Here is a 13,089-nt window from a genome sequence, read left to right as displayed (position 1 = left end):
TATAAAAAATTAGCAATTCTTAAATGTGTCTTGTTCTGAGAAAATTGGGCTTAATTCATGTGCGTAAAGTGTCGTCCCAGATTAGCCTGTGCAGTCCGCACAGGCTAATCAGGGACGACACTTTCCGCCTAAACTTGATTTTCGGTAAGGAGGGACTTCCTTGAAACTAAAAATACCATTAAAGCGGAAAGTGTCGTCCCTGATTAGCCTGTGCGGACTGCACAGGCTAATCTGGGACGACACTTTACGCACATGAATTAAGCCCAGATTTATCAGAACAAGACACAAATACCCGAATGAAAATAACACAGCCTACGTAATGGGTGTGGAGCGTTTTTAAAAATTAAAATGTAATCTCAATAAAAGACAACATTATACTAAATTTAAATATATCCTATAACATTTTCACGAAAGAAGACGAGTAAGAAAGAGTTGTTAATTGTTTAATGAAAATGCCACCTTACACACCCAATCTTTTCCTATTAACGGATATACCTGTAATTCATGCAAATGTAACAATATCGCTCAATCTTTGTTAGATATCACATATATCAAATACATCATACCTTGTAGCGGTGCGGGCTTGGTTTATTTCCTAATCATGTCGAATAATTATATAATTAGTGCTGACCGTACATAAAAATAGAATTAGTAAATACTCCAAGTAGAAATCAGTATGCAGAACAGATATTAATGGATTTATTTAGCTAAGATTTGTAATTTGCTTGTTGTAGCTTTACGTTTTTCTTTTTTATTTAGTATTGTTTTCTTAACAACACGATTACAGTCATGTGCTGGTATTTGGTGCGGTCATGATCTTTTTGACTCGCGATTTGCGAAAACTGGGCTTCAAGCACATGCTAATCAGGGACGAAACTTTACGCCTAAACTGGATGTTTGCTAAAAAAAGATACTTCCTTTAACCCATGCCTAGCGTCTTGAAAAAAGGCATTGGCAAACAGCGTAGACCCAGATGAGACGCCGCATGATGCGGCGTCTCATCAGGGTCTTTGCTGTTTGCTGAAAGGAGTTTCTGTAAGAAATATTCTAAATATAGAAATTAATATACTAGACATTCCTAATTTTGGAAATCAATTGATCAAATTTAGAAGGATGAGAGAGTCCACTAGGCATAAATGGGTTAAACAAAAGAAAAAAGGAAAGCGTCGTCATAAGAAGATCATAAATCTGCTGCCACCCTCTCCTCGACAATAGCAAAACAAGGAAGTTATTAAGACTTCTTTATTTGTTCTGAAAATCAACGACCTTATATGTATGAAAATCAATACAAAGTTGCAATATAGTCGTGAAAAACATAGATCAATACTCAGCTACATTGGTGTAATCGTACAACAATTTAGAGTAAATAATCATTACGGATATTCAAATATTAAGTTATTTATATCTTTTGATCTTTCTTAATAAAACCTTAACAAGTTGTGTGTACGTTTACCTGAATTTCAAACAAGCATACAGACAAAGGTTCACGGATAGAAATATATTGTAATTTTTGAAGAGCCTCAACGTGTTCATGGTTTTAATGCTTTATTTTTTGTTGAAACCAGAAACCATGATGTAACATTCTACACAATACATTCAACGATGTACGCAAATTATCAAACGCAATCTTTTCTTCCACATGATGGTACAATGGCTAAACACTATGAACAATTTGTGCAAAAACACGTTAGCAGAAAGACGAGAATGAGGAAAAAATAAGACACGTCAGACACGCACACAGACAAATACCATGAAGAGACACGCTCATGCATCTTGACGGATCAAATAACGTCCGTTCTTTTCAACTTAACAAAGTCGGTTTAAATCTCAACGCATTCAACTGGAATGCTTTGTCCACTTAATTTATACAAATTCATTCGAGCCAGCCCTATACCGGAAGAGCTGTCAGTCACGCTGGATAAGGCCATGATAGCTCTTAATAACAGAAAAGATCCAGAAAATTCATTCAAAAATCTAAAACATTTGAGCAACGCTCTGTGAAACGGGGCTTCATGCATGTGCGTAAAGTGTCGTCCGTGTGAAGTCCGCACAGGCTGATCAGGGACACTTTCCGCTTTAATATTTTGTTCCTTTTAATGTTAGTCTGTTCTTAACGAAAATCTAGTGTAGGCGTGTTGTCCATGATTAGCCTGTGCGGACTGTCCGGAAAATATGGGAGGACATTTAACGCACATGTATTAAGCCCCGATTTCACAGAGCACGTTTCATTTCATTAAATCTGGATTGCATCGCCTACAGTATTTATTAACACGATTGAGTTCATTTAGTCGGAAACCCATACTCCCGCCCACACTCATCGCAATGGTTACCTCTCACGTAGGTCCCCGTTGGTTTCAGGACTGAAATCCTTCTGGATCTTGATTGATGTTCGGTTTTCAACTTATATATTTAATATATTTAATGCAAATCATTTAAATTTTGTACACAAATGCGTTGTTTGTGTATGTTTATGGTAAAACGATGTCAAAAAATCAACAATGAAGATTTTAACCCTTAAAGCGCTGGAGCTGAATTTTAAAGGCCTTTGCAAACAGTTTGGATCCAGATGAGACGCCACAGAACGTGGCGTCTCATCTGGATCCAAACTGTTTGCTATTCTGATAGTATTCTTTGAAAAAAAATCGAAGAAAATGCTAATTTTAGAAAATCAACAGACGACATTTTAGCAGACGACAAATTTCCCAGCATGCAAAGGGTTAAATCGTGTAAAATAATCTCAATATTTGAATCGATCGACAGGGATCAAGAAGAGCTGTGCTCGAAACTGCGAAATGGCCAAAGAACAGTCTGTATTAGTTTGCCTGTTTATAACAAACACGAGAACGTTATTCGAAGAAATCGAACCCGGGACCACCCGGTACGTGACTAGCAAACAGGCTAATCAGGGACGCTTTAATGACATTTTTCATTTAAATGAAGTCTCTTCTTAGCAAAAATACAATTTAGGCGGAAAGTGTCGTCCCTGATTAGCCTGTGCGGACTGCGTAGGCTAATCTGGGACGACACTTTACGCACATACATTATGCCCAGTTTTCTCAGAACGCGACTCAAATATTTAAGTACTGCATCATCATATCCTACGTACGTATTTCTTTCCGAAAATCGATCAAGATGTGAACGTTCGCTTAAATACACAGAGGATATGCGTTTGCTGTCGGGGCAAGTACATTCTTTACCTTAGTTAAGTGACAAAATAACTATACAAGAAAACGTGTACATAGTCTTACTTTACAGAGCAAACTAATTCACGGTCTTACCTAGAAAGCAAACCAATTTTCGTGTGGGTTAACCCATTCATGACCAGTGGACTCTCCCATCCTTCTAAATTGGATCAATTTATTTCCAAAATTGGGGATATCTAGTATATTTATTTCTATTTTTAGAATATATCTTACAGAAATTCTTTTAAGCAAACAGCGCAGACCCTGATGAAACGCCGCATCATGCGGCGTCTCATCTGGGTCAACGCTGTTTGCCAAGGCCTTTCTTCTAGACGCTAGGCATAAACGGGTTAAAGAGCAATATGAATATGTGACAGATAACATGAAAATGCACATACAATAGTATGCTTATTTGGTGCGCACAGAACGCTTATTGAGCTACGTCCCTACTCAATGTACCAATTGTATGATAGTTGTACGATACCTTCAAATATTTTGTTTCGCAACACTTCATTCAACATTCCGAAATCAATACGCAACCACCAGTAGAACACGACAAGTATGTGTATTAATTTGCGGGTTACATGTGGCACTGAAACGTATAAACTTGTAACAAAGAAGGGTGTGTTACATTTTCAACGGAATAACTTTTTTATCAGTGCTTTAGAACGAGGAAGTAATTTGAATACAATGTCCTTCAATGTCCTCCATAAACACTATTCTAGGTCACACAAAGCGGACCATAACCGCGTCAAACCGATATTATTATGTATGATATGACAACTCGTGCCAGATCCTATATTTAGCAAATTCTCCTGACAAAAGAATATAATTGCGCAACTCGTACCCGTGCAGATTTAATGCTTCAAGCATGTAAAACCATTGTTAGAGCCAAGGCTTTTTTAACTCAGCATAATTATCTATGGTATGTAAAATGCAATTATCACCGGCGACAATTATTTTGTTTTCTCGTATGGATAACTGTAGCAAACGAAAGACATATTCGCGATATATTAATATGACTGACACATATCTCTGTACAATATTGTTAGAATTCGTTTTGTTATGTTGCCCTTATTGTATACCTTGTATACTTGGGTGTAAATAAAGAGTTGTTCTGTTCTGTTCTATAACCAGAGGCGTATTTAGGTGGGGGGCTAGGGGGCTAAAGCCCCCCCCCCAGCTGGCTGGCTAGATACGATTAAAAAAAATATGAGCCCCGTAAAGTTTCAAACATATCCACTTGTGTATTTCCTGTCATATGCCCCTAATTAAGCCATAAACAGCTGTCGATTTGTGTGATTTAGCTCCCAGGCATGTGTGCAGACGATCTAACCTTCGCCAGCTAGACTGCACGCTTCATTGACTGTCAGTGATAAACTGCGCTATTTGATTCGCTGAAGGAGATAATTCAACAAATGAAATTCATCGATACATTTAGCAATAGGTAAATGTATACAAATGGCTGCCGCATGGGACTTGTGAAAATCAATATTTCAATTTGTAGCAATTAAAGCGATTAGACGAATGCAATAGACAATCATCATTAATTTTTCGGTAATCTTCTTTGATAAATTTAATTGGTATTCAACGCAAGCGCCTTATTCACAGAGCTACGGAGGCGGAGTATGAAACTTAATCATTTTCAAAATGAAACGCCTACATGCAACACTCGAATCCATTTGGAACAAGAAACAAAAAGAATAATGAACCAACTGAAAATGAGTCTGTTGCTGCTATCAAGTACTTTCCAAAAAATGCATGTGTTCAAATTTTACTTTTAATTTATGAAAATAAAATTTGTTGAAAAAAAAAATGAATTCATTAATTATCTTCGATTGCTTTATCTATGCATAGGGACATGGACATTAACATTTGCAATGTTGTACGTGTGTTTGCTCGGAAGCATCCTAGGCGGATGGATCTTCCTGACATCATGTCTGAGTTGTATATTGTAACCAGTGATAGTACTAAGAGATATATGAATTATCAAAATGATCATTTTTGAGAAAGTACAAATATCATAACATTAATTGAATAGTTGTAAGAACATACCTGTGCATAGATTTGTTTGTATTGTTTTGGTTACAAAATGACATAACATTTGATAGAACTTGAAAAAAAGAGTGTTGCTAAAAATGTTATTTGTAAATTTTGTAAAAAGGTTTATGAATGACTTTGCCTTTTTTGACAGTTTTTGAACCACAAGTCTTAACAAGGTATACATAATATGATTGCAACCAAGTTTGATAAATATCCACCCATCCAACAGGGTGACCAAGTAGGATATCCAACAAAATTAAATAGGAGGTCCACCCATCTAACACTGTTAAAAAAATTCTGGTCATAAAGATTATGTCTCCCACCACTTTAGTGGTTTGGGAGACATTTGATTTACCCCTGTGTGTCTGTCTGTCACACTTGAGGTCTGAACTCAAGTTCTTGTTTGTTTTAAATGCACTTTTATCATTCAAAATGCTCATTAGATAGCAAGAAATTGCATCATTTCAAGGTGCCATTTCAAAAAAAATCGACAACAGGAGGGGACACCCCTCCCGCACCCTCCCCATCTGAGCCACCCCTCTGACAAACTTCTGGATACGCCTCTGGTAACAATCCATGAAGGTTTCGGTGGAATATCTGGTATCCATTTATTGGAGCACAGGTTTATTGGAGCACAGGGGTCAGTAGTCCGAAAAAGGAAGCATTCTTTCATGCTTCCGATGTGGTTACGTCGTTGTTTTATGACAAAAAAAACTTCTTTTCATAGAGCTGATATTGTTTTCATGTTTAAATAATTATGGTAGCAATGCATACACATTGACGCTAGTTTTGCAATAGTAGTACATATAAACTGTAGTCAACCCATTTATTCAGACATATACATATTACACTGTTTACTCTGCTAAAAACAGGATAAACTGCACCGGGGCCACATCGAGGCGCCACTTTGTGGGGTAGTCGAATCAACAAAGTTGGCCTTAAGAGCCATTGGATCAATAAGCGGTGACTTTGTCCCAGTGTTTGACTTTGGCCCAGCTTTGAATTTGTCCCAGCTTTGACTTTGCCCTAGCATTGATTTTTACCCAGCTGTGACTTTTCCCTATGTTTGACTTTGCCCCAGCGAAAATGGGATTAATTCGGTTTTTATGCGGGTGTTCCCATATTGGAAATCCTACAATGGTCTACTGTCCCATACGCATCCATCAGGGACATTCCCATATGGGTTAACACGATTGGCCCTACATACAAATAATTTCCGGAAAACTTTGTAAAAGTGGATCATTCAGAAGAAATAAATATATTTGATTAGGTATTTGACTAAGCTGATTAAATCAGTTACGTGCCTGTCTGTAAATTATAATTCTGCACATAATGGTGTTGAATTCAATCCAAATCTGGCCAGTTCGGAGCCCATGTTGGCAACCCGAATGCAATCTTACTAAAAACAACGGTCCTAACGAGGTGCGCGAAATAAAATTCATTTGTATTTATAAAGAAGTATTTTTTATGAATGGACAAACCGATATATAGTTTTTAAGAATACATTACAATGAAATGCATTGGTAAGTAATGAATTATGTCCAGAATTTAAATACATATATAACAAAAACAATAACAGAGATCATGCTTTCGGTGCCGACATTTTGGAAGTCAAATGTCATTTGAATGCAATCAAACGATAAATTGTTGACTTTTTTTTACCAAAGTACTATCATTTTCCAAATTCACAATCGATAACACACACGCATTCTGACATATAAAAAAAAACTTTGCATTTTGTGTAAAAAGCTAAACACCGAAACAAACTGATATTAGTTTTACCAGCTTTTCATGGCAAAGAGTACATCTTGAATGATGAACTTGCTTTATATGTAGTGATCACATATTTATAAAAATTAAAAGTTAAAAATTAGGCTGCCTATATCAGATCACTTACATGGCGTTCTCTGTTTAAGTGCGTCATGCTAAACATATGTAGATGTTTCAATATTCGAATTAAACATAGCAAAGATCATCTGAGTAAGTGCGGAGCGTTTATGAGGTAACAGATTGTTAAAAACAAATGTGTCGCAGTTTAGTTTACCACATTGTATTCTTACGAGTACCCGGGTACATTTAAGTAGTACCCGAGCCGACAATGACCAAACGAGCGACAGTAGCTGACTATTAGCACCAAGAGTCCGCATATCTGGTTGTTTGTGGTCAAAGACGTTGGCTAGTTAAATGCACTTTAGTCTGGTCGTGAGCAGGTCCTTGGTCTAGTGGTAACACTATGGCGCCTGCACCCAATGATCGTAGGTTCGATTGCAAGCTCAACCCTAGCCAAAGTAACCTACTATAACGAAGACATTAAACCGAAATATTGTGCTAATGGTTCTTCACATCGGGCACTTAAAATAACCAGGATTGTCTCGTCAATGAACGGGACGTGACATCTTTTAATCTGACACTACCCCCGTACCCAGCTAAAAGACTTCTAGGCGATGACCAGATATGAGAATCCCGAACTATTCGATACAAATTTACACAAACAAGCATGTACCGTTGCACCAAACGAGCTATTTCCAATTCACATTTGATACAGGCGAATGCAGTTATCAGACCGATTCAGAAGCGCAGCATGGAATCGGCCTACATTGACATTAAGAAAGCATTTGACTTCATAGACCGTGACATGCCACTTCACAAGTTACTGTTGATGGGTATAGAAGGCAACGCCTACGTTAATATTAAGTCAATATATGCGAGCAAGGCGGCAACCATAAAATATAAAGCAAACTGACAAAGTGTTTGACAGCAGACTGGAGAAGCTCAGGGAAATAATTTATCGCCGACGTTATTTCTACCTGCACCAACAACCTTGTAAACAGTAAGCAAAAAATGACATGAGTTTCTGTATAGGAAACACTACCATGTCTATCCCTCTACGCGCAGTCGACATTGTTCTTCTAGCGGACAGTGCATATGATCTGGAATGCATGCTCAACGTTCTACTAACATGGATACTCAGGGACGAGACTATCCGTTTTGACCTCACGTTCTACTAACATGGATACTCAGGGACGAGACTATCCGTCTTGACCTCACGTTCTACTAACATGGATACTCAGGGACGAGACTATCCGCCTTGACCTCACGTTCTACTAACATGGATACTCAGGGACGGGACTATCCGTCTTTCCCTCATGTTCGTTTATAAGGAACTTCCTTTCAACAACAAAATACGAAAAAAAAAAGGTTCGTTAAGCACCGTTTTCCCAGATCGGCGCTCAAATACATTAAAAGGAATGCACTTCAGAAAAGGCTTGACGATGCAAAGCACGTATCAATTTATTGTGACGGCGTCTCAAAGACATTATCCGAATAGTAATATGTCGGCTTGTAAACTTAAACGTGCTTCGCTTATGGAACAGGATAACAACAATCAGCGATGATTTAATCACAAAATGCATACTTGTTTTTGAAACAGACTTTAATTCGAATAAGAATAACTTGTGTAGTGAGAATAAATCCATAATGCATGAAACATCGGTTACCGGTTGGTATAATGATCAGCACACCGTGGATTTAATGAAGTTAAAGCTAAGCTAGTCACGTACGATACGAATATTACTACAGTGCTTCTTTTCAGCATTCACAGAAAAATATGGGTCGTAAACATAACAAAACCTGTTAGATCTACTACGGCACAAATTTGAAACGGAATTCTTCCGCAACGAAATGAAACTGGTCACCACATAAATGAAGTCTTCGTTATGTGCAGTAACAGTAAACTATAATTCATAATGCATTTATGATTCGGAGAAAAAACACTGTAATTACCTGACTAAATATGATTGTACTTAATATGAAATGTATTTTATGTTTTAAAAATGCACTGCCATTTTCTTTATTTGTTCGTTTTCAAATGTAACTACTTAAAAAAAATCTTATTCGCGATGTTAGATAACACAATATTTATAGGTTATTAGACGTTTCACTGTACAATTCGGGGATATATTTGGACGAGCACACAGTTTAAGTCATATTGGACGAGCCGTTAGGCGAGTCCAATATGACTTCAAACTGTGTGCGAGTCCAAATATATCACGTATTGTACAGTTTAAACGTCTAATAATCTTTTTATTCTATATCCCTTTCTAACGCTTTTTTGTTTCTTCTTTAAAATATATTACCAAACCAGCTTTCTGTATTTTTATTTTCATTCACCTGATTACGCAATTTATGACGTATCTCGTGTGACGTCATTTCTCTGACGAAACATACTAGTATAAGCAAGACTTTCTGCATTTTCGGGACAACACTAATCACTATGGACGTGTTTGTGTTTAACAGTAAATTAATCATAATATTTTTTTAAATCATCGAACGAATCCAAAACGTATTTCGGATTGTCTGTTTGTAATGCATAATTGTTAACTTCGATTGGAATAAACAACTCGCTCCGACAGGATTACGAATTCGTAAATCGTGTTTTGGGTCAGAATGGTTAGCATGGAATACAAACGCTTTCAAAGAAAGTGTGGATCTAAATACATTTCGATAAAGGGATGGAAGAACAGAAAATGGAAGGGCATATCATTGAACTGTGTTTCTATAAGCATTGGATTAAAGCTGTCATTGAGGTTAATAAAATAGAGTTTTTGTTTTGCTGTTGCATTTGTTTTTCAATTTCAAACAATAACAATATCACTTGCTGTTGCATTTGTTTTTAATTTCTAACATTTATCTAATTTATTTATTTAAGAAATACAATCTAAATATCGCCCCCGTGAATCGAATATTGTACATTCGGATACTTTTTCTCGGTAACGGCTTTTATCGTTATAAAACAATTGCTTAGTGCACTTGTACTCAACTATCCAATATGGAAAAAATACAGACTTTTTGGATCCAATACCGGAATATATTGGACGGTCACGTGGTACTTATGAAGAATGCCCATTGGATGAATTTATTGGATATAGAATAATGAATGAAATACATCTACGTGTATGTTCTTGTTATTTAGGATGAGTACAAAGGAATATGTGTCAACGAACAATCCAACAAAGAAAGATGTGGACAAGGATGTAAGCAAGTGGCTACGGAAAAAGACAAGTTAATGAGATGGAAATGTTATAAAGAAACTAATTTCAAACATTGCGTCATTACTTTTTTGTCACTGGCAAACAAATACAAACACATGGTAGAAGATTCGTTATTAAAAAGAATATTTGATTCATTATATTTGTATTGCATAGTTTTTATTTATATAATGTATATCAAGGAGCTCGCTATATTTGAGTCGCGCTCTGAGAAAACGGGGCTTAATTCATAAACGTAATGTCGTCCCAGATAAGCTTGTGCAGGCAAATCAGGGACGAAAAATTCCGCCCGAACTGGATTTTCGCTAAGAAGAGATTATTAAATTCCATTTATGTGAAAAAAGTGTTGTCCCTGATAAGCCTTTTTCGAAGAGCGCGGATTATATGTTAATGCTTTTGAAAAGCCAATTGTGTTAATTACTTAATTGCTTTATTGAATGATTCATATAAATATTTGACAGTAAGGAGAATTCGAGTTATAATGATGATAAAAATAATCATTCAGCTAATCATCGTTTAGCTTCTGAAAATTTAAAGGAATACGGTTTCTTTCTGTTCAAATACGTTTTACTTTTGATTGCGCAAACTTCAATGTGGGTGAAATTGGCTTGTTTTTGTTTATAATTATAAAATGTAATATACATTAACCATAAATTGACTTTTCATTTAGTTAAAAAGTAGAACTTGTTCATATAACTTTTTCGCTACACCATACGGGGTATATACAGAATTCCATAATAAAAGTGTTATACCTTTAACGTGTCTCACCTATTAAGAACATATCACATCTATATACTTCGGCATTATAATTAAGTTATTATTTTAGCTGTTCTAATACAAGTGTTGCAATGCTTCCCTTCTGTTATGTGTATGATTCACGTTCCTTGCTCTCTTCATATATGAGGGCTTAACAATAAATATTAAAATCTTGAAATCTTGAAATCGTGTTCTCATGCAGAATGTATAAATCATAATGAAGTTACAGGTCACTGGTGGTAGATACTGTGTTGGTCAATCAGATTGAATTCTGAATTCACGCATTTAACAATAAAAGGCAGAATCTGCTTTAAAAGGAAAGTATATGGGTTACCAATACATGGCGCATTATAATGCGCAAGAGCTTCCTATATAGGTCCTATATGAATCCTATACATATTTTATGAGAGACGGCCCAGTTTGGATCAATCAAGAACCCAACTGCATTTTCAATATGAGTCTAATGAGTCATATGGGACTCAGATAGGTGCCCATTTTGACCCACTTGAGTCCACATGAGTCCAATACAGGTTGTCTTAGCTTGGACCTACCCTTGTTTTCCTGGACTCAGTGTTTCGCTGCTTGATAACGTGAAGCCTCAGACGCTCTATAAACTCGTCCATGTTTTCAAGACCATCGTACGGAACGTTCCTCGCCTCGCACAACTCCATGGCGTCAATGACGTCATTTATACCATCGAAATTGACGTCATAAAGACAGTCGTCGAAAGGTGCTGACATCGTGCCGGCGAGGGGCCTGTGACGGAATTCTCGTGATTCCGACATTGATTCTGTCCGAATTATTGTCACCAGCTTGTAAAGTTATCGTTAAGTACTTGGATATCCAAACTTCAGTGGCGGTTAACTCAGATTCATTTTTAAACCCCGAGTTTAAATATTTGGGAATGGTTAAACCACAATCAAATGTTAATTCCAAAAGATACCAAAAGAAAAGAACACACATTAACACCTATATCGTATAAAACCGCAAGTGGCAAAATAAACATTCGTTTGCATGTTGATGATCAAACGTATCACGTTTACGATCTATTTCATCCACTAGGTCTATGTATGTAATCGTGTTAAGTTGCGGTATGAGATCTAAATATGAATAAGACTTTACCGCATGGGCGTCTTAGGTTGCAAAATCTACCCGCATTCAGACTGTCAGACGAGCAGCGGATTTGTCGAGAGACAGGGGGATATAAACTCGTCCATGTATATCCCCCTGTCATTGAATGAATTCATGGCTCATTTGTTTTTTTAATACTACATGTTTACAGTCAATATAAATATAGCTTTAAAGGAACCTGAGCACACATTCACGAGTCTCAAATATACTTGACATTTATTTAAAGAGCACGTTGTTTAATAATAAGTACCATAACAATCACTGACTAGGATACGCCATGCTAATACAAGTATTTTGGAAACAATGTGTCGTTGATGAAATAAAAATCATAAGAAAATACATGTGTAAATAGCATTATAGAGATCTTATATTTTTTTAACTGTGACAAAAATGTGACACGTGCTTGTTTTATTTATGTCGTTCCCACGAATATGTATCTGGTTCCCACGAATATGTAACTAGTTCCCATGAATTAACCCATTTATGCCCAGTGGACTCTCCCATCCTTCTAAATTGGATCAATTTATTTCTAAAAGTAGGGGTGTCTAGTATATTTATTTCTATATTTAGAATATTCTTTCAGAGATTTCTTTAAGCAAACAGCGCAGACCCAGATGAGACGCCGCATAATGCGGCGTCTCATCTGGGTCTACGCTGTTTGCAATGTCCTTTTTTCAGGACGCTAGGCATGAATGGGTTAATGATAACCTGTCCGCGACTACTAGTAATTAACGGCATATAGAAAATTATGAAATAGTAATATTTGTGCCAGCGTTCTAATCCCTCGAAGGTATATCCCAGATTGAAAAAGCTCACGATTAAGGACGTCCTACATTTGAGAGCCGCGACATGAGAATATGGGTCTTACGCCATTTGTGGCAGGCGCATCTCAAGACCAGCCTCGGCATTCACGCAGTCTGGTCAGCTAC

The 13,089-nt window shown here is 36.8% G+C and overlaps 1 protein-coding gene across 1 annotated transcript in view; it reads right to left on the bottom strand.

Moving 5' to 3' along the window:
• LOC127844925 (uncharacterized) overlaps nt 1–12,195 on the bottom strand; it is a 41,109-nt gene extending 28,914 nt beyond the window's left edge. Inside the window, exon 1 of the mRNA XM_052375478.1 lies at nt 11,581–12,195. Within this exon, the coding sequence (XP_052231438.1) occupies nt 11,581–11,814 (234 nt within the window). The 5' untranslated portion in view covers nt 11,815–12,195. The remainder of the gene's footprint in view (nt 1–11,580) is intronic.
• Nucleotides 12,196–13,089: the final 894 nt, after the last annotated feature.

This window comes from Dreissena polymorpha, chromosome 9, assembly GCF_020536995.1.
Source record: "Dreissena polymorpha isolate Duluth1 chromosome 9, UMN_Dpol_1.0, whole genome shotgun sequence".
Lineage (NCBI taxonomy): Eukaryota > Metazoa > Mollusca > Bivalvia > Myida > Dreissenidae > Dreissena > Dreissena polymorpha.
This window is presented reverse-complemented; position numbering and strand designations above follow the sequence as displayed.